The sequence below is a fragment of the Falco biarmicus genome, chromosome 5 (genome assembly GCF_023638135.1).
Source record: "Falco biarmicus isolate bFalBia1 chromosome 5, bFalBia1.pri, whole genome shotgun sequence".
NCBI classification, from domain to species: Eukaryota; Metazoa; Chordata; class Aves; order Falconiformes; family Falconidae; genus Falco; species Falco biarmicus.
The window spans coordinates 35,895,087-35,914,556 of NC_079292.1; the positions used below are offsets into that span (position 1 = coordinate 35,895,087).

Below are 19,470 nucleotides of genomic sequence, written 5' to 3' on the forward strand. Positions count from 1 at the left end.
CCCCCCTCATTAATGTCTTTATATATACATACAGCCAATTATAAGGAATCAGTTTCCAGCTGAGGCCTTTAGACAACACAAGTATTTACATGATTAAATCATGAAAGCCACTTCACAACTGGGAATTGTTATTCAGAACAGCTTTAAGACCAAAATTGCCTGGATGTTACTCAGCTAAGGATTAATGCAAAGTATATGCATCATATATTCTCTAAGGTGGGGGAACAAGCAGACTAACAGTGAAAGAGATAAGGGAGAATAATAATGTGCTTTCTAGAATACTCAGATAAATTCTATCAGAGTTCTCACTGCTGAAGACCCTGCCAAACAATAAAGGTAAGAAAACAAAGGGTAGAAAGCAAGAAAGAAAAGTTATTTTAACTAGTTAAGAGTAACTGCTGTAAAAAACTGTTTCTTCTGATGGCAGTATTAGCCTATGGAGCTGGTGCACTGGTCCCCAGCTCTCAGTCCCGGGACACACCTCCAAATGTGCCATTGCAAACGTTCATACAAGGTGATAAAAACAGGCCCTACTCTCTCCCTCAACTCCGCTCACAGCATATATCCAAGGGAACATTAGAGGAGCTGAACAATGAAGTTTGCTTAATTTAATGCTATTTCTAAGAAAAGCCCTCTCTCTCTCATTAAAATTGCAAGCACGTTCCGGTCTAATATCAGAATTATTTGGGGTGGAAAGCACCTTAAAGACCCTGAACACTTCCAAGGATGGGGCATCCACAGCTTCTCTGGGCAACCTGTTCCAGTGCCTCACCACTCTCTCAGTAAAGAATTTCCTCCTAATATCTGATCTAAATCTAGAAGGAAGCCTGTATGATAATCCACTGATCATTATAAATGCAGTTAGAAAGATCTTTGAAACATTCTGTGTGTTTGTCTGACGTTATTTAATATCAAGCCTCTACAGTAAAAAAAAGTCAAGCAACAAAAAACCCCAAAGATACATCATTTTTTCCATAACATCTATTCTACACTCCAGATTATTTAACTAAATGCAAGATTTTATTCAAATACTAATTTAGCAGTCCATCACTGTCAGAACTGATAATATATTGAAAATTAAATCATTACAAACCAAACTTAAACTGACATTTTAGTACACAGCTTTTCATTAACTTTAATAGTAAGATCTAAAATGGGTTAAGCTAGTTAACGCAGATACTACAACTTTCTGCAGCTTACCTCATCTGTCATTCCTGCTCTGATGAGAGTGAAGAGATACTTCAATAACCTTGCATCATCTTCTCGGTCCAAATCATCAAGTGGCAGTTTCTGTCTTATAGGAGCATCTGGATCCTGCAAGGAAATAATTCACCATCCACCCACACAATGCCTATATGCATCTTCCAATGATTTCCTGCCCCGTTTTATAATTTGGCATAATTTTTTCACATTGGCCCAATAATCTGTACAACCCATGTAATACCTAGCATGATAGCTCCCTGTTTTTCCTCTCTCATTTATTTTATTCCTGTTCTGTCACTGCTTCTATCAGAAGGAGCCATTGCAATTTCTCTATATTTACTCCACCACCTTGTTTTTTGCCCTGAACTTCTCATCTTCCAGTTCTCACCTTCAAACATCCTTTCTCCTTCTGCCTCTCTACCTATCAGACTGTTTCTCCTCCTCCACCTTCTAAGAAGGCTTTTCACAACAGCTGTACTTGCTTCTGTGTAATCCAAACATTTTCTCAAGCCAATCAATACCTCAGATCACTCCCCAATTTAATTAATCTTCTATGACTGCTTTGCTGTCACTGAGACAGTTCGTTACCTCGTTCTACTGGACAGTCCTTTTCCTTCACTCCCCTCCTATTGCTTTTACTAATATAGTAAAATTATTAATAAATCAAAGTATTAAATTAATAAATATAAAAGTAATAAAGTAAAATAAAATTATAGAGCTCTCAAGGAATCCCATCAGGACTTGGTTTCATTGTACTAGCTACTGTGTAAAGACAGCATGCGCCTATATGCAAGGGCTTCCAAACAGTTTTATAAGCTTTTCTGGTTAGGAACATGAGTTTGTTTCAGACATAAAAAGTACCAATAAAGACATTTAGTTCACCAAATAGACCACAGGTACTTGTGATGGGGGGTGGGGTGGGGTATGGAAGTGACTGCTAAAAGAAAACAGAAGTTCACCTATCCCAAAACAAACTCCAGAGGTGTCCTGCCTCATAATTTCTGTACTAATATTCAGATAATTCAACTACTTTTGGATAGTACAACTACCTAAAAATTGGTGGAAGGCTATGAAAACATCATATATGCTCTCTAACCAATTCTGAAACCCAGCCTTAAACCAAACCTTATTTTAAAATAATACTTACCAACTCTGTTACCAAAGCTCGAGAGCTTCCAATGTATGTATTTAACTGTCGCTGCTTCAGGGTATGTAGTGTGTTCTCCCTGAAAGCAGTGAAATGTTTTTCAGAAAAATGTTTTTTTGGCAAGCATCTTTCAATAAAACACAAATATTGAAATGTATTTTTTGTTACATGGAATACAGTTACAGAACAGACAAACTTGGTTTGGTTGGATTATCAATGGTCTGTGCTACTGTTGTGAAAATGCAACATTTCACAAGTAGTACAGTATTAGAATCAATTCACATATCTTCAGTTTCTTTCCAAAGCACCCATTATTTCAACCATTCATGTATTTAACTATGAACTGGTTTCTGCATGAGCAAAACTGCTCATTAGCATTCACTATAAAGTCAGTCTGGGACAAAAATTCAGCTTAGGATGAACATGTGGTCTGAAAAGCGTGATCCACTGGCCATTAAAAGCAGGTTTATTCTAGGTATCTACCATGAAAGGTAGGTAGTCTTTGGTCTTTTCTGCCATAAACCCCATCACTGATAATAAAGATGACAATAACAGCTTCTAGTGAAGGGCCAATGACACAAAGTGATGACAAGAACTTTAACAGGCAAAAATTAAAGCCAGACAAAGAAGTGACCACCTGATAAACACGTAATAGAAATTGTTTTATCCAGCATAAATAACAGACAGATCAGCAGGTGACCATATTTTACTGTGTCTTATTATGAAAAATAATAAGTTAAAGATTAAATTAAGCTGCTTTGATGGTTTTTGTCCCATTCTTGCCTCCTCAAATGCAGTAACTGACTTTTGAGAAGATATACTTCAGCAGAGGGGTAGGAAATATTAATTTTTACATCTATTTTTTCTTTTTTAAAAATCCACTTTTTCAGAGCAATTCTTTGTCTGTGCACCTTACACTTTATGGGAGCATGTATACAATCAAAGAAAGTCTAAACTCACCAGTAGACTGATTTTGCATAAAACTCAATATTATCGGAGAAGTCCCCAATTTCATCCTTGGCAATACTCTCTAGCCAATCTACCACCAGCTGGAATAAAATTAAATTGCATTTTTAAAACAAACAGGTAACAAATAATATTTTAATTGCCTTCCTCTCATCTTGGACCTACTCGTTATCTACATGGTAAGCAAAGGTGTACCATGAAGACTATTCCACTTTAACTATCCAATATGAAGGTTGTTTAGGTGCTTGATCTCTTATTTCTCACTAGATGCTGCAGTTACTACAGTGCTACTTAATAATTTATTAATCATCATCAACAGTAACAGATGCTCCAAATGGGAATAGCTCTCAGCCTTCCTAAGCCTCTCCAAGCTAGCCTGAAAAACATTTCTGATCTTTAGAGACTAAAAAGCTTTATTTTTACACATACAAAGAATAATACATTTCAGTGAATATAAAAAAATAAGTATTAGAAACATCTTTTAAAAGTGTGTAGAACATTAGTGTTATAAATATTTGTCTACTGACCTATTTCCATTCTCATCTTACAAACTTCCCATCATACCTGGCTTTGTCGAACAAGTGAATCTTTCTGAAACAAGTTGTCTACATTTGTTTTTTCACTAGCAGTTAAAACCTGTTTAAGAAAAAAATTATTATTATTACTTCACGGAAAAGAAAACTTGCCACAAAACCACAAATACCAAACTGCACGCACACTAACTCATGAACTTTCTACAAGTTCGTTATGCTACATCTCCCCTACCCCTTCTTTAAAAATGGATGACACTATGCATTTGTTTTATTTGGGTGATCTTTTACATCCAGTGACACTAAAAACTGTAAAAATAAGACTCCAAATATAATTCACAAATGTATGAACACAGAAAGATTCTACACAGTAGATCCATTGATTACACTGACTGCACTCATATTACCCTAAATCCCATTTATTACTGCATATATAAAAAAATTTACATTTTTCAAGATCATATGCACACTTAAACAAGTGAAGAAAAAAACCCACCCAAACCCCCCAAAATACCCCACCCAGAACCCTGATCCTTCTATTTGCTGTCCTGCATTAAGTTGGCCTTAAATAGACTTGCAATAAAAAAAGAACAGAAGATGAATTTTCCTAAAAAACACAGGTAGAAGGATATTGGGTTTTGGCACAGCAGTGTTTAATTTAATAGCAACAACGTAGCAGTGGGAATCCTAGAGGAAACTATTATATGACTGAGAAAAAAGCAACTGCAATCATAAATGTTATAAAGGCAGAGTCAATTTACTTATTGTTGTTTTCCTAAGCATATTCTGGCAGCAAAGGCTGGAAGCGCTGTATTGACACAGACAAGACGACTACAGCTGAAACAAGAATGCTAAAAAATTTGGATTTCTTTTCAGATAAATCGGAATCATGATTGCAAAGCCTAGACAGCTTGAGACTGCATGCTCTCCTTTTTGGCAAAGCAGAATTATCTCTGACCTATGGGAACATTACAGCTATGGATGTAACTTTTAAAACGAAATAAATAGTTATTTCTAGTTGGTTTTCCAAGTGTATGTGGAATACTTAATAAAACATGAAGTACAGTGTATAATACTTTTTTACACTAGCATTTTCTCTTTAGAGCTGACTATTTAAATTCACTTTTCACAATATATGAAATAATTTTAGTATCTGTCTTGATAAAAATCATATCAGTCTCTTTTTATTCTTTCACTTCTGAATTTTGAGTGGCTGCAATACTGAGATTGTAAAAACAAAATACAAGCATTTAGCTTGTATTTAGAACCATGGAATGGTTTAGGTTGGAAGGGACCTTAAAGATCATCTAGTTTCACACTCTCACCCCCCCCCCAACATTTAGCTTATTTAGCTTCTTACATCGCTTAAAAAAAAAACACCAACAACCAAATAGTCCAAGCTTACTGTGATATCAAATGCAGTTTCATCTTCCAGTGCAGACTGTATTCTGTCTCTAGAAATAAAAGTGCAAAACGCTAATGATTAAAATAAGCTAAGAAAATTCAGCAGAATGCACAAGTGAAAGTACTTAAAAATACCTTTGCAAAAATGTTCTTTTAAAAAATAATAGAAGTTGCGAAAGTAGTAAGAATAGGCCTGTTTACAACTTTCATTTCTGTAAACAGATAATAATTAGACATATCAGTACCTAGTTCCATAAACAGATTATTAATAGGCACTTAATTGTTTCACTCCATATCTACAAACTCATAAAAAAAAATATTTCCAAGAAAGTCAGCTCAGTGCAAAAACATAACATGTTTTTCAAAAGAATTACCTATAAAGTGAGGACAACAGTCTCCAAGTTACCATCTCCTGCTTGAGAAGCCACAAGACACTGGCAGTTTTTGAAAACTTTTGCTGTCCAGGAGTTGCCCGATAAACTATTTTCCCTAGTATATTCACCTGAGGTAAATAAATTTATACATAGTTAATATTGCCCATCATTATATTTTTTTCTAAGCCATTACAGCAATCTCTTCACTATCCTGAATGCTTTCAACAACCAAGTTTGATTACCATCTCTTCAAAATAGGTAGATGATACTCCACATCATCAATTCCCTTAATTATTAATAAAAATAATATTAACACAGCTAGAGGCCATAAACCAAGAGAGTAGCTTTGTTTTGCAATGTACCGTAAAAACCTAGGATAAAACCAGCTTATGTTGATCAATTTAAAAGCACCAGAAGACTGGGAAGGAGAGAAAGCAACCACTGGGGAAATAAAACCCCAACTCAACAAACTAAAACCAAACAACCAAAATCCCCAACTTTTCTCCCATATACATCACTATCAAACAAAGTCAGTCCTACTGGTACTTGCGACAGCATTTATGCATTTATCAGTGCCTAAAAGATACTCTTTCCTTTCTAGCTCTGTTAAACGAGGAAACTCAAACTGTGGGTTACCACAGAATTCACAGTATCAACAAAAAGAAACTAATCTTTTCCTTTATTTGTTATGAAGAAAACTTAGACAATAAAGTCTTCTCGAGTACCCAGTTTGTCAGGCATCAATATATTAATCAGTTTTCAAGTGAGAGGTGGACAACAGGTTTGGAGAAAAGAATGAGGTGTACCATCATGATGCAAGAGAGAAGCATGATCTCTGCTCCCTTCTATTACTTCCCAGCAAATATGAAAAGAGTTTGTGGCTGCTAGGAGCCACGAGGCTGATCTCAGAGTACAGCTGAGAGACAGCATGAGAGCTAAGGGCTGTCCCTCCACCCCCATCCCAAGCCCTGTCAGCAACATCCAAGCCAATCCTTGGAGCAGCATCTTTCACTCTGCTTTTGTAGGTCCTTGGCAACAGCCAACTCCCCCCAGTTCCACATGGCTTAAAACAACCACCCAGTATTCCATGATCTTGTAGATAGTATCCATATTCTCAAACAGGAGGAATGGAACAGACTTTCTTTTCCATTTCAGCTTGGAAATTCCACCATCTCACAAAACAATACATTTCACATTTATTTTCCTTCTCTTGTCTGCTTCCCACTTGGGAACACAATTGTGGTATGTGTCTCATTAAAGATCTCAGTGTTCTCCAACTCAGCCCCAACAACAAATTTGCACAACACAGGGTGAGCAAGCTCCTACCAAGAATGCATTTTAACAGACACAGGTATGAAGTCTCTTAAGAAAAATACCTGCCCACCTCTCTTGTGATCAACACTTACTGATAGAAGATTCATAATTTCTTTCTTTCATACTAAATCCCTGCTGATCCTGAACTGTCAGTCAATAGCCAATCAAATAAAAAAACATGTCTAAAAGCAGAGACACATTAAAGCTAACGTTGAGCCCTCTACTGCCAGCCTGTTAGCAATGTAGCAGAGAACTCTTAAAGCATCATAATAAAATGATTTTATTTATACGCAAGAGAAATAAGTGCATTTTAACACATGTTATTATTAACAAAAAAAATCTATACATCTGCTAATGTTTACTGTCACTTGACACTTGTAGTGGAATGGCAGCCAGATGACATTTTTAGTATTAAGCAAGCTACACAATGGGTATTCCTGTGCCAAAGTGGTGTATGAGGAAACAGAGATGCTATTCAGTGCTAGCGCTGAGTGACTCATAAGACTGCAACCAGCCAGAAGATTTAAAGTATCTATGTTAAGCACTGAGGCTTCTCAGCTTAAAGAAAAAAAGCAATACTACTTTGGGTAGGGACTGTAATATAAAGTAATAAAAACCCAAGCAAACTACTTACCTGACTGTTACAAATACTTTCGTACTCATCCACAAGTTCAAAAATGGTCGTTGATGTATGTTTCAGGAAGGAATGCAGAAAGTCTGAGTACATGCTCATAGTAGCTAGAACAGATTCAAGAAGAAACACCCGTATTAGTCAACACAACAAAATCCCAGACTACAAAAAAATACATCTGATGACAAGGCATCTCATCTTTTGCAAATCTAAATGAAGACAATGATGATATGAACCTATTTATAACCCATGAAGTCAGACAAACTTATCAGCTAAAATAGTAAGACACACAGAAGCTACGAGTCAAGTCAAATAATTATAAAATTTTTGTTGTAAACCTGTCATCTGTAGAAGTTTTAACAACAAATTCATTTGCTTATCTCCACAAAACTAATCCAGTTTGCGTCTTAGATCACCAGAGCATCCCATTTGTGCCATCAGCTTCCACAGAAGACAAACTCTCAGAACACCAATAGCTTCAAGAGATTAACTTTCTGAACTCTTTAAACTAGACTGGTTTTGACAAAGAAGTGTCAGCAAATAACACAGAAAAAAACCCACCTTGTATATTTATATCCCACAAATAAAAATAGATCAATTATTATGAAAACTTCAGAATGTCTCACCAGCTTCCCCAGGATCATCCTCACGCAACAGTACAGCGCTCATAGTGACATCTTCTGTCATATTGGATGTGTCCAGATTTACAAATATGCCTGTCTGCTGAGGTGAGAGTGCCATTGTCCAGCTACTTTCATCCAACTAAATGCATAAGAACAACATAAGGAAAATAAATAGCAATCTCAAACTATTACAAGCCTACCTCCAAGCTTTTTCCTTCTATATGAACCGTATAAACAGAGCAATCCTAAACAACTAATAGTTAAATAACTGCCTTTAGATAAGGTGCAACTATGCCTTTAATAAACAGCTCCGAAAAGGTAAATCTTAATCTGGAAAAAGGAAATCATCATTTATTATTTTTTTTTCAGAAATAACTGAAGTAGAAGCTAATCTAATAAGACTGGTTACTTTACAACACCATGTATCACTTTTTCTCTTAAAACAAGTAAATCACTCTAAACTTTCATATTCAATTACGCTAAATGTTTACTTAGTATTTTGTCTTTCAAAGTAAAAAAAGAGTAACATTGACTAGGCTGTAAAGCAGCTGTGAAAAATTAAGCAATTTGAATCAGAACCATTTACCTGTCTTTCAGCCTTTTTGGTGAATTGCTTTGAATTTGTAAACAAGCAAAGTCAGGATTTTTGCAGTCACCAGCTGATGTTACAAGGACTAGCTTAACACACATGGTGTATTCCCTACCCATGGCAGAGGGGCTGGAACTAGATGATCTTGATGTTCCTTCCAACTCAAACCATTCTATGATTCTATGGTTCTATTTAGCAAGCCCTTTAAACCCTCTTATTCCTCACTGCATCATCTCAAAGAACACCACAGTAATAAATAATACTAGTTGCAAGCAGCAACAGTAGTACTAGCAAGCTTGTACCACCTAGTTTGTCATTGGTGCAAACAACACTGAAACACAGTAAACTTGTAGTTTCTTCTAAGTTTCACAGGAACAAAAGAGAAAAAGGTCCTCTAACCATCTTACCATTGACAGATTGCCAAAAAGTCCAGAAGTTGGTAGAATCAGAGGAGATTTCCCTCCTGTTCCCAGAAGGGCAGACACATCTGATTGCTTCATCGAACTTCGAGTCAGTGCAGTAACTGAAAGAGAAAGTGCCTTTTCCGAGAAAAAGTATTTAAGACCACTATGCTCTATCATAGAACAGAAATCATAGAATCATTTAGATTGGAAAAGACCTTTAAGATCATCAAGTTCAACTGTTAACCCAGGACTGCCAAGTCTACCACTAAACTAGGTTCTTAAGCACCACATCTATGCATTTTTAAAACACCTCCAGGGATGTGGATTCCACCACCTACCTGGGCAGCCTGTTCCAATGCTTGACCACCCTTTCAGTGAAGAAATTTTTCCTAATATCCAATCTAAACCTCCCCTGGCATAACTTGAGACCATCTCCTCTTGTCCTGTTGCTTGTTATCTGGGAGAAGACACCTACTCCACCTGCCTACAAACTTCCTTGTAGACAGCAATAAGGTCCCCGCTGAGCCTCCTCCTCTCCAGGCTAAATAACCCCAGTTCCCTCAGCCTTTCCTCGTAAAACTTGTGCTCCGGACCCTTCACCAGCTTCACTGCCCGTCTCTGGACATGCTCCAGCACCTCAATGTCTTTCTTGTAGTGAGGGGCCCAAAGCTGAACACGGTATTTGAGGTGCAGCCTCATCAGTGCCAAGTACAGGGGGACGATCACTGCCCTTGTCCCTTCTTTCCTCTAAGGAGGCCAAAGGAAATCTTACAACAGAGACTGAAGTATTTAGGAAACCCTGCTCTGTCACACAAGAAACAGGCAAACCAGCCTGATAGAGAAGTAACCTGCTTCTGTCCATTTTCATTCTTCTTCCATCAGACGGCTTTTACCAAACACACAAATGCCAATTATAAAAGAAAAACAAGTCTTAGGCCCAATGACACTTAGAAGGAAGGAGGTTAATTATCAATAATGGATCTTAATAATCTACACATCTAGTTATAAGTTATACAAACACCCTGTTAACCAAGCCTGAGTCATATTCAAGGCCTAGTTTTTCAAGTAAGGCATGTCCAAACTTAAAGACAAAGCCTACCTATTGTCATTTCAGTTCCTCATCAAATCCAGCAGCATTCCAGATAGAAGTCTGAAGCCAGGTTGAATGCGAGTGTGTATATGCACCAAATGTGTGACACACCTTTGGTTTAACTACAGCAGCAAATACACACCATGAGCATAAACAGCAATAAATCTCCAGTCACTCTTTCTTGGAAACTAGTCTCTGAACCCTTAAAGCAAAAGGCAATCACAAGTCTGCTCTACCAAGCACTACATCTGCTCCAGATACTCCCACACATCACTGCAGTGGCTAATGTTCCAGGAATATCTGACCAATGTTAAAAACAGGGACGCTGCTTTGCAAGATGATAAATGCCACATCCTGTAACAACAGGGAGCTACAGCACAACAGACCTTCATACAGCCCAAAGACCACAGAATTTGCATCAAGACAACAGCTGCTTTGGTCCCCTTATCAATCACAAACAGCCTGCGAAGCATCTAAAAACATTGGTTGCATCAGGACAGTGATAGCCAAATCAGGAGCTGTGTCAACAGTGGTAAAGAGGGAAGGACACAGTCCCAACATTTTGTTAGCAAATTTGGAGACAGAAGTGCTTGTACGACCCTCAACAGCAGTTCTTGATAACAAGGCAACTTCAATCAGCATTGAGATCATTAATGGTTTCCTTTGGACTTGAGGACTGCTGGAATCAGAGGCATCAAAAATGTCCACACCAGCATATACAACCACAAAATAAAGAGCATGCCCTGGGTCTCCATCAGACTCCATGCAGTTTGGAAGCAGAAGATCAAATCCCTATGGCACTTCCCTGCCCAGTGCCTGAGGTAAACAGAACTTTCTTGCAGTGCTCCCAGTCCTGAAGATTGCCACGAGTATATCTTGTCAGATTGCTGACACCCCCAAATTATAAGGGGACAACATAATTGCAAACAGGTACAGGGACTCTAGAAGCCTTCGTATCAACAGGTAGATTTAGTTTTCCATGCATCAGTTTCACACAGATTGAGAAAACTGAAGAATGAAAGGTTTGTCCCAAGCTTTATGTCCTTGTATTAGCACATATCTTAAATCATCACTAATAAATTTCCCTTAAACTCTTCAGACATGAAAGGCATACTGAAGATCAAAGAGACAAATCAATTTTCAATCTGTAGAACTAGAATTACAGCTACTAACATTAACAGTTTGACTCTGAAGTTGCAGATCAAAGCACTTAAATTGTTGATGGGTCATCCTCCTCTACAGTACCAGAAACTAACTGCTATAACCCCCTCTACCCATATGATACAACACACTACAGGGTGGCAGAAAAGAACTATGTTGAATAGTTATCAAATACCCCCAAATCAACAATTAGGAACAACTGACATCAAAGGAAGCAAAAACCTTTTCCTCGGGAGAGGAGATAATGGATGCACTTCATAAGAACACTTTAAATGTTCCACTGTAGGAATAGGGCTGTACAACAGGAACAGAAACAGCAGTGGAAATGCTGATCTCTGTTTGTTGCAGAACCTTCAGACAGTTTGAAAGAGAAGTAGCTCTAGCCTATGTACCAGATGACACCTGTGACTCAAAATTTGATGATGCTGTGGCAGAGGTAAAACAGAAGAAAGCCATAATGCCAAGGAAAGATGCAGAGCTGTAACGAAGAAGTCTTTGGATTAAATAGTGCAGGAACATCAAATAGCAAACCTTTTTAAGGACTGCCTGTCCACTCATAATGCTGTTGCAGGGAAGTTTATTGTGAACCATAGCCACACATGTGGATGGCTGTCAGCTGTGTTTAGGGAAGTTTACAGAGAGAATCATTATTCAGAAACTAGCAAGTCTCCTTCTGAGGTCTGTTAAAAAACAGATGGTAGGTTTATAGAGTATATGCTGGCTAGTAACATCTCCTGATGTGGCATCTCTATGCTGACTGGCCATACAAATGAACTGCTGCTCAACACTAAACTTTCTTGATCAGAGTATTTTGCATCTGTAATCTCTAGTTTCACCTGACATCAACTCTCTATATGGTTTGGAGGCAGCTGCTCCAAAAGCGAACTGCATGGTACCTCTTACTGAAATTCTATACTGTTGAGCTTTCTGAAAAATAGACAAAACAGAAACTTCATAGTGACAAAATCATGGCAAGCTAACTTGCCATCACACACACTAACTGAAATCAAGACGCTAATTGAAATAAAGATCTTTGCTGAAGGCAGATAGGGGTCAACATGGTATACACATGTTACAATCTGAAGATAAAAGTGGCCAAGATCTATTTGATTTTGAAGAGCTATCTGATCATCACGGTATGACACACAATGCTCCTCTCTTAAAACAACTAACAGTTCACCCATCTCCAAGCAGTCCTTAAAAGAGGATGTGGAGCAGCAGAAGGTGCAACCATCCACCTGGAGCTTGACGGAAAACACACTGGCTAGATGATGACAAAAAAAGAGGAATCCCTATATGAATGCCAGAATGATAACAAAATAGAGACTACAGGAAGAGACTGAGTCAAGGAAAAGGGAGGTAAGTCTTGGTGATGACAATGAGACATAAGGAAAGGGCATGTTTCATTATTTCAGCCACAACCAGTGATGGAGGCTCTAAAAGCATTACAGACCTTTTCACAGTATGTTTAGTGTCAAGTCAACACTAAGAACAACCTGCAGTTTGACTGTGACAGCTGTCAATGCTGACACACAAGCAATTTGTGCTTGAGAAGGTGGCTGACACTAACATCATTTATCTTGCTGCTGGCCACCCAAACAGAAGGCACTAGGTATTACACTAAATGAGAACAAGCAGGGACTACACAGAAATTGCTAGGAACCCCGAGAAACCATGAAGAAACAGTCTCTCTGGAACTTCGTATCTTTGCAGCAGTGCCAGTATGGGAAGAACCCCCAACACACTCCTAATATGGGTCCACTGGTGCAGAACACACAGGGGCTGAGACTGGAAGGTTTCAGGGCAACCTGACCCCAGCCACCGTGTGCAGTACCACAGCCTTTCTGTGAGGTGTGCCATCTAATTTCTCTCCTGCTAGTGGAGAGGAAAATCATTTACCAATGCAACCAATAAATAAACCTGGTAGAAAGGTCAGCAACAGAATTAATCTGACACAAAAACAACAGAAAAAATATCTGAGGAGACACTATGTGACAGACATCTTGAACTAAAAGCTACTGCAAAAACCAAAAGAACTGCAAAAAAAGGCAACACAACAAACTAGACTGCTGACTAGTAAGGCAAGAATCAGTTTCAACATGGTACTTGAGAGAAACTGAAATGATACTGGACATACTCTTGTGCCAAAAAATGAAAATTAAGTTCAAATACCGTTTAAAAATTAAAGGCAAAAATCCATTGGTATTAATTAACAGCATAAATATGTAACATATGAACATGTATGCTGACTGCTACTAGGTGGGGTTTTTCCGTATTTATAAATGCATTTAACTTCAGAATCACCAACTAGTTGAGTGTATCACACTTGCATGGCCAGGTTTTGGGGGGTGTGTGTGGGCAGGGCTACTGTAAGAAGCTGCCAGAAGCTTCCCCTATGTCTGGGTAGGGCCAATGCCAGCCAGCTCCAAGATGGAACCACCCCTGGCCAAGACTGAGCCCATCAGTGATGGTAGTAGCACCTCTGAATGAGATATTTAAGAAGGGGCGTGGGGTGGGGAATGTGCAAGGGCAACTGCAGCTGAAGAGAGAAGTGAGAATCTGGAGAGCAGCAACTCTGCAGACACCCAGGTCAGTGCAGGAGGGGGATGAGGTGCTGGATTCAGGTGCTGGAGCAGAGATTCCGCTGCAGGCTGTGGTGAAGCCCTTGGTGAGGCAGGCTGTGACCCTGCAGCCCATGGGGGTCCATGATGGTGGAAGATATCCACCTGCAGCCCATGGAGGACCCCATGCCAGAGCAGGTGGATGCCCAAAGGAGGTTGTGGCCTGCAGGAAGCCTGCGCCGGAGCAGGATCCTGGCAGGACCTGTGGCCCTGTGGAAAGAAGAGCTCACACTGGAGCAGGTTTGCTGGCAGGACTTGCGACCCCGTGGGGGACCCACGCTGGGGCAGTCTGTTCCTGAAGGGTTGCACCCCACAGAAGGGACCCATGCTGGAGCAGTTTGTGAAAAACTGTAGTCCGTGGGAAGGACTCCTGGTGGAGAATCTTGTGGAGACCTGTCTCCCATGGGAGGGATCCCAATGCTGGAGCAAGGGAAGAGTGTCAGGAGGAAGGAGCAGCAGAGACAACGTGTGATGAACTGACCACAACCCCCATTTCCTGTCCCTATGTGCTGCTTAGGGGAGGAGGTAGGGAAATCTGGAGTGAAGTTGAGCTCAGGAAGAACAGAAGGGTGGCAGGAAGGTGTTACCTTGTCCTGCTGAGGAGAGAAGTGATGGAGCAGCTTAGCAGGCAGCTGGCATCCAGTCAGGACCAACCCACCATGCTGAGGTTGGAAGGAACCTCTGGAGATCATCTGGTCCACCCCCCCTTCCCAAGGGAGTGTCAACTAGAAAAGGTTGCTCAGGACCTTGTCCAGGCAGCTTTGGTTATCTCCAAGGACGGAGATTCCACAGACCATCTGGGCAACCAGCTCTAGCATTCAATCACCCTTACAGTAAAAGCTTATTCTTACGTTTAAGCAGAATTCCCACTACGTCCTGTTGTGCCTACTGCCTCTTGTCTTTCCACTGGGCACCACCAAGAAGAGCTTGGCTGTCTTTTTACTCCCTCCCATCAGGTGTTTACATACATTAACAAGATCCCCCTGAGCCTTCTCTGTCTCAGGCTAAACAATCCAAGCCCTTTGCAGCCTCTCCCCATATGTCAGATACTCCAGTTCCCTAACCAACTTTGCAGTCCTTCACCGGACCCAGTACAGCGCATCTGCGTCTTTCTCCTTATGCATTGTTATCAATTATGAAGTCCAAGCATATCATTCTTTTAACTAAACACTAGAGAAAGAAAGTAGTCTTACCTGGCTGGCGAAGCAATGAACAAGGAGTTCGGGAAAGTAACTGTCCTCTGGGCGTCATGTTTCCAACAGTGTCATCCAGGGATGTAAGAACTGATTAATAAGCAAGTTAAGAAACACTCTCCTAAGCATGCTTTTGGCTCTATTCAAAACAATTGTCAATACTTGGAAAGGAAAAATATTTTGCGGTAGCTCAAATATTATGAAGATTACACATCTTTTCTTTCAGACTAAAGCAGAAAGTCTCATTCATAAGACTGAATTAGATCACAAAACATTTCAGCAGAAACTTAAAAGCTGAAGGGCTAAAAGGGACACTGCAATGTATGAGCACAACAGATCTGGGACTCCTCATAACCAGTCAGATCAAAAAAGAGTATTTTTGCCCCATAAGGAGCTGCTTTATGCTACATAAACAGTAAAAGAATACTATGCTACATAAAAATAAAAGAAAACCCGAGACTGAACACATTTTTAAAAAAAAGTTCTTTCTCTATTCCAGGGTGCTGATGACTAACAAAAAAAGTCTCTGTTGCTCTGCTTTGCTTTTTCTTGTCAGCAACTAGGTTCAGTGCTCTAGGTATGGTTTACTAAGAAGTAGTTGCATAAAAGTTTCAGTATCCTATGTTATATCAGTGTCCAAGAACACCACGATTCTTAAGGACAACATAACTAGGGCCAGTATCTCACTAGTTTTATCTTGCTTGCAAAAAACTGAAGGACAAACATATATACTGGATTCCTTTGCTATCATAACCAGAAAAATACAATTACATTAGCTGTCAAATTACATGGTATTTTCTTCTTATTGTAAATACGTGTGTGTGTGTGTGGAAATTCAGCGAGTATTTAAATCTACATCTGTGCGCTTCTATCCACAGTAACAGTAAGAGGAAGTTATACACACAATACCCTGATAATATAATACATGCAGAGCATAAACCCATAAAATTAAAGTACAATGGAGTGAAGAAAACTTCAATTTTTTTTTCAAAAACTCTGAGATCAAGTCAGCTACGGCTCACACAGTTCTCTGGGCTGACGTCAACCTGAGTTCATAAGCCCATGAAAAACTGTAAAACACTACACTATGCAAATGTGACTGCACAAGCTCAGAGAATAGGCAATGCAATACCCTTGCAACCATATTTAACCCACAATCAAAGTAATTATCTAAATATAGTCATGAATTGCTGTACGAGCATTTCAACAATTTCTTGCCTTCCCTGAGTTCTACTGACTAATATGTTCTGAACCATCACTACAACAGCTTTGACATGGTTTGATATTACAATGTGGGGAAAAGGAAGGGAAAGAGAAAATTCCATCCAGAGGAAATACTATTCTACAAAAAGGCAAAGAATTGCATCTTTTGGCTTATTCCGAAATTCTTCTGTAAAGGCTAAGAAGTGTCCCATGTTTTTGAAAACAGAGTATTTTTCTAATGAAACTCATCTGGATTTCCTAGTCACTCTTTCAGTCAGTCATTCATCTCTCTCCCTACTAGTTTTTTAGATACTGCAATCATAGTTTTGTTTTTGAAGTTTTTTCCTTCTTAAGGCATAAAAATACCATATAGAAAACAGACTACAGAAGGGAAAAATATGAGATAGTGCAATAGCAAAATTTTGACTGCAAACACCTCACAAATCAGGTAACAATTCCACGTTACATTCATACCTTCTTCACTTTAAATGAGTATAAAACAAAGAGCAACTTGCTGTGTATTAGAAAACTATTCTCAACATGCTCAAAATCAAAGCAGTAGTAAAACTACACACAGCTTGTGACCACTGCAAGCAACACTTAAAGAGAAGACAAATAGCCTTTACAGAAAAAGGATACTGGAAACTTTTTTCTGAGAGCTTTGCTTCCACCCAGGTCTGGTCACCTCTGCATCACAGGGGGATAACGGGTCTCCAAAACCATTTCTAGAGGAACAGCAACATAGACACAAAGTAAGCAAGTGAATCCAAGCAGAACATACAACAAGATTGTTTTGCTGCTTCAAGTAACTCCACAACTGGGAAACTCAAAGCGTAAGTCATCTCCAATTCTAGTACTGATGTCCAGTCTTCTCCACAGAACATCTAGTATCACTCATCAGCTTAGAAAAATCAGTTTGTCTGAAAACTCATGCTTTGTTCCTCCTATACAAGAGATATTTTCTTATTAAAACAAAAAAAGCAAGCTAGTAAGAGGTGCAACAGTATGAAATTTTGGACTGAATAATTCAATTGAAAGCATAACGTGATTTCACTATTTGATTTTTTTTCTTCAGAAACACAAAACCACCTCTGACCGAGAAAGTTCGCATGTCTTCCAGACGAGGAAAAAATCGTTAACAATTACTAAAAAGCAAAGGAGAAGCTACAGGTGGGCCGTGAAGGCCGCGGCTGAGCCTGCCCCGCAGGCCGGCCCGCACAGCACCCTGCCAAGGCCCGGCTCAGCGACTCCGGCCTAATAAACAACTCAAGTTTAATGTACAAACACGTCCCCAAAGGAATCACGCAGATTTAAAGCTCCCGGGTGACAGAAAAGCCTTCGACACCCCCTCAAAAACTGCCCCTGCCTCGCCGCGTTCCGTAGCCCGCACCGCGTACACGCCGCTCCAGGGGGGCGCGTCACCCCACCTCACCCCGCGGGGGGACCACACCCCCCGGGAGGCCCCACCGGCACGGGCCGGCCCCCCACCCCGCGGCTCCCACCTCTCCATGGCGGCCGCGGGCCCGGCGCAGCCCGGGATCGAGCGTTCCCGCCTCCGCCAGTGCCGGCCCGCGGCCCGGAAGGAGAGGGGACAGCTTCCGCCCGCGCGCCGCGCATGCGCCGCAGGGGGCGGGGGAGCCGGGGGAGCCCGGGGGCGGGGGCGGGCCCCGGTGTTGAGGGGGGCGCCGGCTCCCCGCGCAGCCCGCGGCGCCTCTGCTCGCCGGTCCCCGGGCAGCAGCATCCTGCCTCCAGCGACAAAGCTTAAAACCACCCCGTTTTTAAAACCGCTGCGTGCGTTACCGCATCGCGCAGAGACGGACGAGCGATGCGTTTTCAGTGTTTCCTCAGGCGCTCCGCTCGAGCAGCCCGCCTCCCGGCCTGCGCGACGAGGAGTTTGTTTTCACCAGTGACAAACTTATGCCCGTTCCCCCCGGTGTAACCCGGACTGCTGGCCCCAGCGTTACGGGGCACACCGGCACCCAGCCCGGGGAGCGCTCCGCCCGGGCAGAGCGGTACCGAGTGCCGCCCCCTCCGCCACGCGGCCTGTGCGCGCTTTTTAACTGCAGGGAAACACTACTTTTAGCAGCACAAAGCGCTGCTACTGACCGTAGTTCATCCACTTGCGCTCTAGTACAAGGAAAACTGCCCAAACTGCGTTTTTCGTGTAGACAAGTTCCGAAATACGCTTGCAAGTCTCGGGTGTATTTGGGGCTACAGCTACAAGGGGGTGCTTCGAGGAAATAAAGCATTTAAATTCCGCATGCAAAGGCATAGGTCTGAGAACAGCTACAAAATGCCTCAGAACTGCGAGACGTTGCCTCAAGTCCCACAGCTTGCTTAAGATGACAAAATGCTGTGGCAGCCGAGCCTGGCGCCTCTGGGAGGCTGCTGGAGAGCCCAGCCTGGGGCAGCTGTGCCAGGGACAGCGGAGGGGCCCGCTGAAGGTCGGGTACGCAAGAACACAAGCAAGCAGAAGACCCTTAGACAGTAGATTAGTCATTCAGGAAATTTAGTTTGGGATGTAAAAAAAATGAAGTTGTCCTTCTATCATGGAGGCTATTCATGAAAGCACAAGCGAAGGTAACAGCCTTCATTATGGCAGAAAACTAAAAGAATATTAAAGGAACTATTGTATCCTAAGTCACTATAACATATTTAATAGAATTTACCTCTTGACCTAGCCTCACAAAAAAGCATAGCACTATTGTCTCTGTAGCGCAGTGGGAAATTCAAGGAGACTAACGCACAAAATAGTATCTGGTTCAATTCTTCACCGGCAGCTCACACTCTTGGGCTAGCCCTTTCTCAGGGCAGAAGTGTAGACAAATGAGAGATGCAATGACACCAGAGAAAACGCTTCCTTTGCATGCTGCCTAAAGTTTATTCAGAGTAACAACAGATGAGAACAAAGCAAAAGAAATAAGGCTGAAGAGAAATTAAGAAGGCAGCATGCATGCTTTAAAACTACCCAGCCAACCAAACCTGTAATAGAATACACAAGATCTGTGGCCCTTGAG

At 40.8% G+C, this 19,470-nt stretch overlaps 1 protein-coding gene across 1 annotated transcript in view; it reads right to left on the minus strand.

Moving 5' to 3' along the window:
- The window catches only part of NUP107 (nucleoporin 107), a 32,055-nt gene extending 13,994 nt beyond the window's left edge, over positions 1 to 18,061 (minus strand). The window contains exons 1-12 of the mRNA XM_056339919.1: positions 17,956 to 18,061; positions 17,093 to 17,178; positions 15,251 to 15,340; positions 9,189 to 9,304; positions 8,196 to 8,331; positions 7,573 to 7,676; positions 5,625 to 5,752; positions 5,252 to 5,300; positions 3,881 to 3,952; positions 3,311 to 3,399; positions 2,351 to 2,429; positions 1,201 to 1,314 (exon numbers count right to left, since the gene is read on the minus strand). Coding sequence (XP_056195894.1) covers positions 1,201 to 1,314; positions 2,351 to 2,429; positions 3,311 to 3,399; positions 3,881 to 3,952; positions 5,252 to 5,300; positions 5,625 to 5,752; positions 7,573 to 7,676; positions 8,196 to 8,331; positions 9,189 to 9,304; positions 15,251 to 15,340; positions 17,093 to 17,178; positions 17,956 to 17,963 — 1,071 coding nt within the window. The 5' untranslated portion in view covers positions 17,964 to 18,061. The remainder of the gene's footprint in view (positions 1 to 1,200; positions 1,315 to 2,350; positions 2,430 to 3,310; positions 3,400 to 3,880; positions 3,953 to 5,251; positions 5,301 to 5,624; positions 5,753 to 7,572; positions 7,677 to 8,195; positions 8,332 to 9,188; positions 9,305 to 15,250; positions 15,341 to 17,092; positions 17,179 to 17,955) is intronic.
- Between the last annotated feature and the right edge of the window lie 1,409 nt (positions 18,062 to 19,470).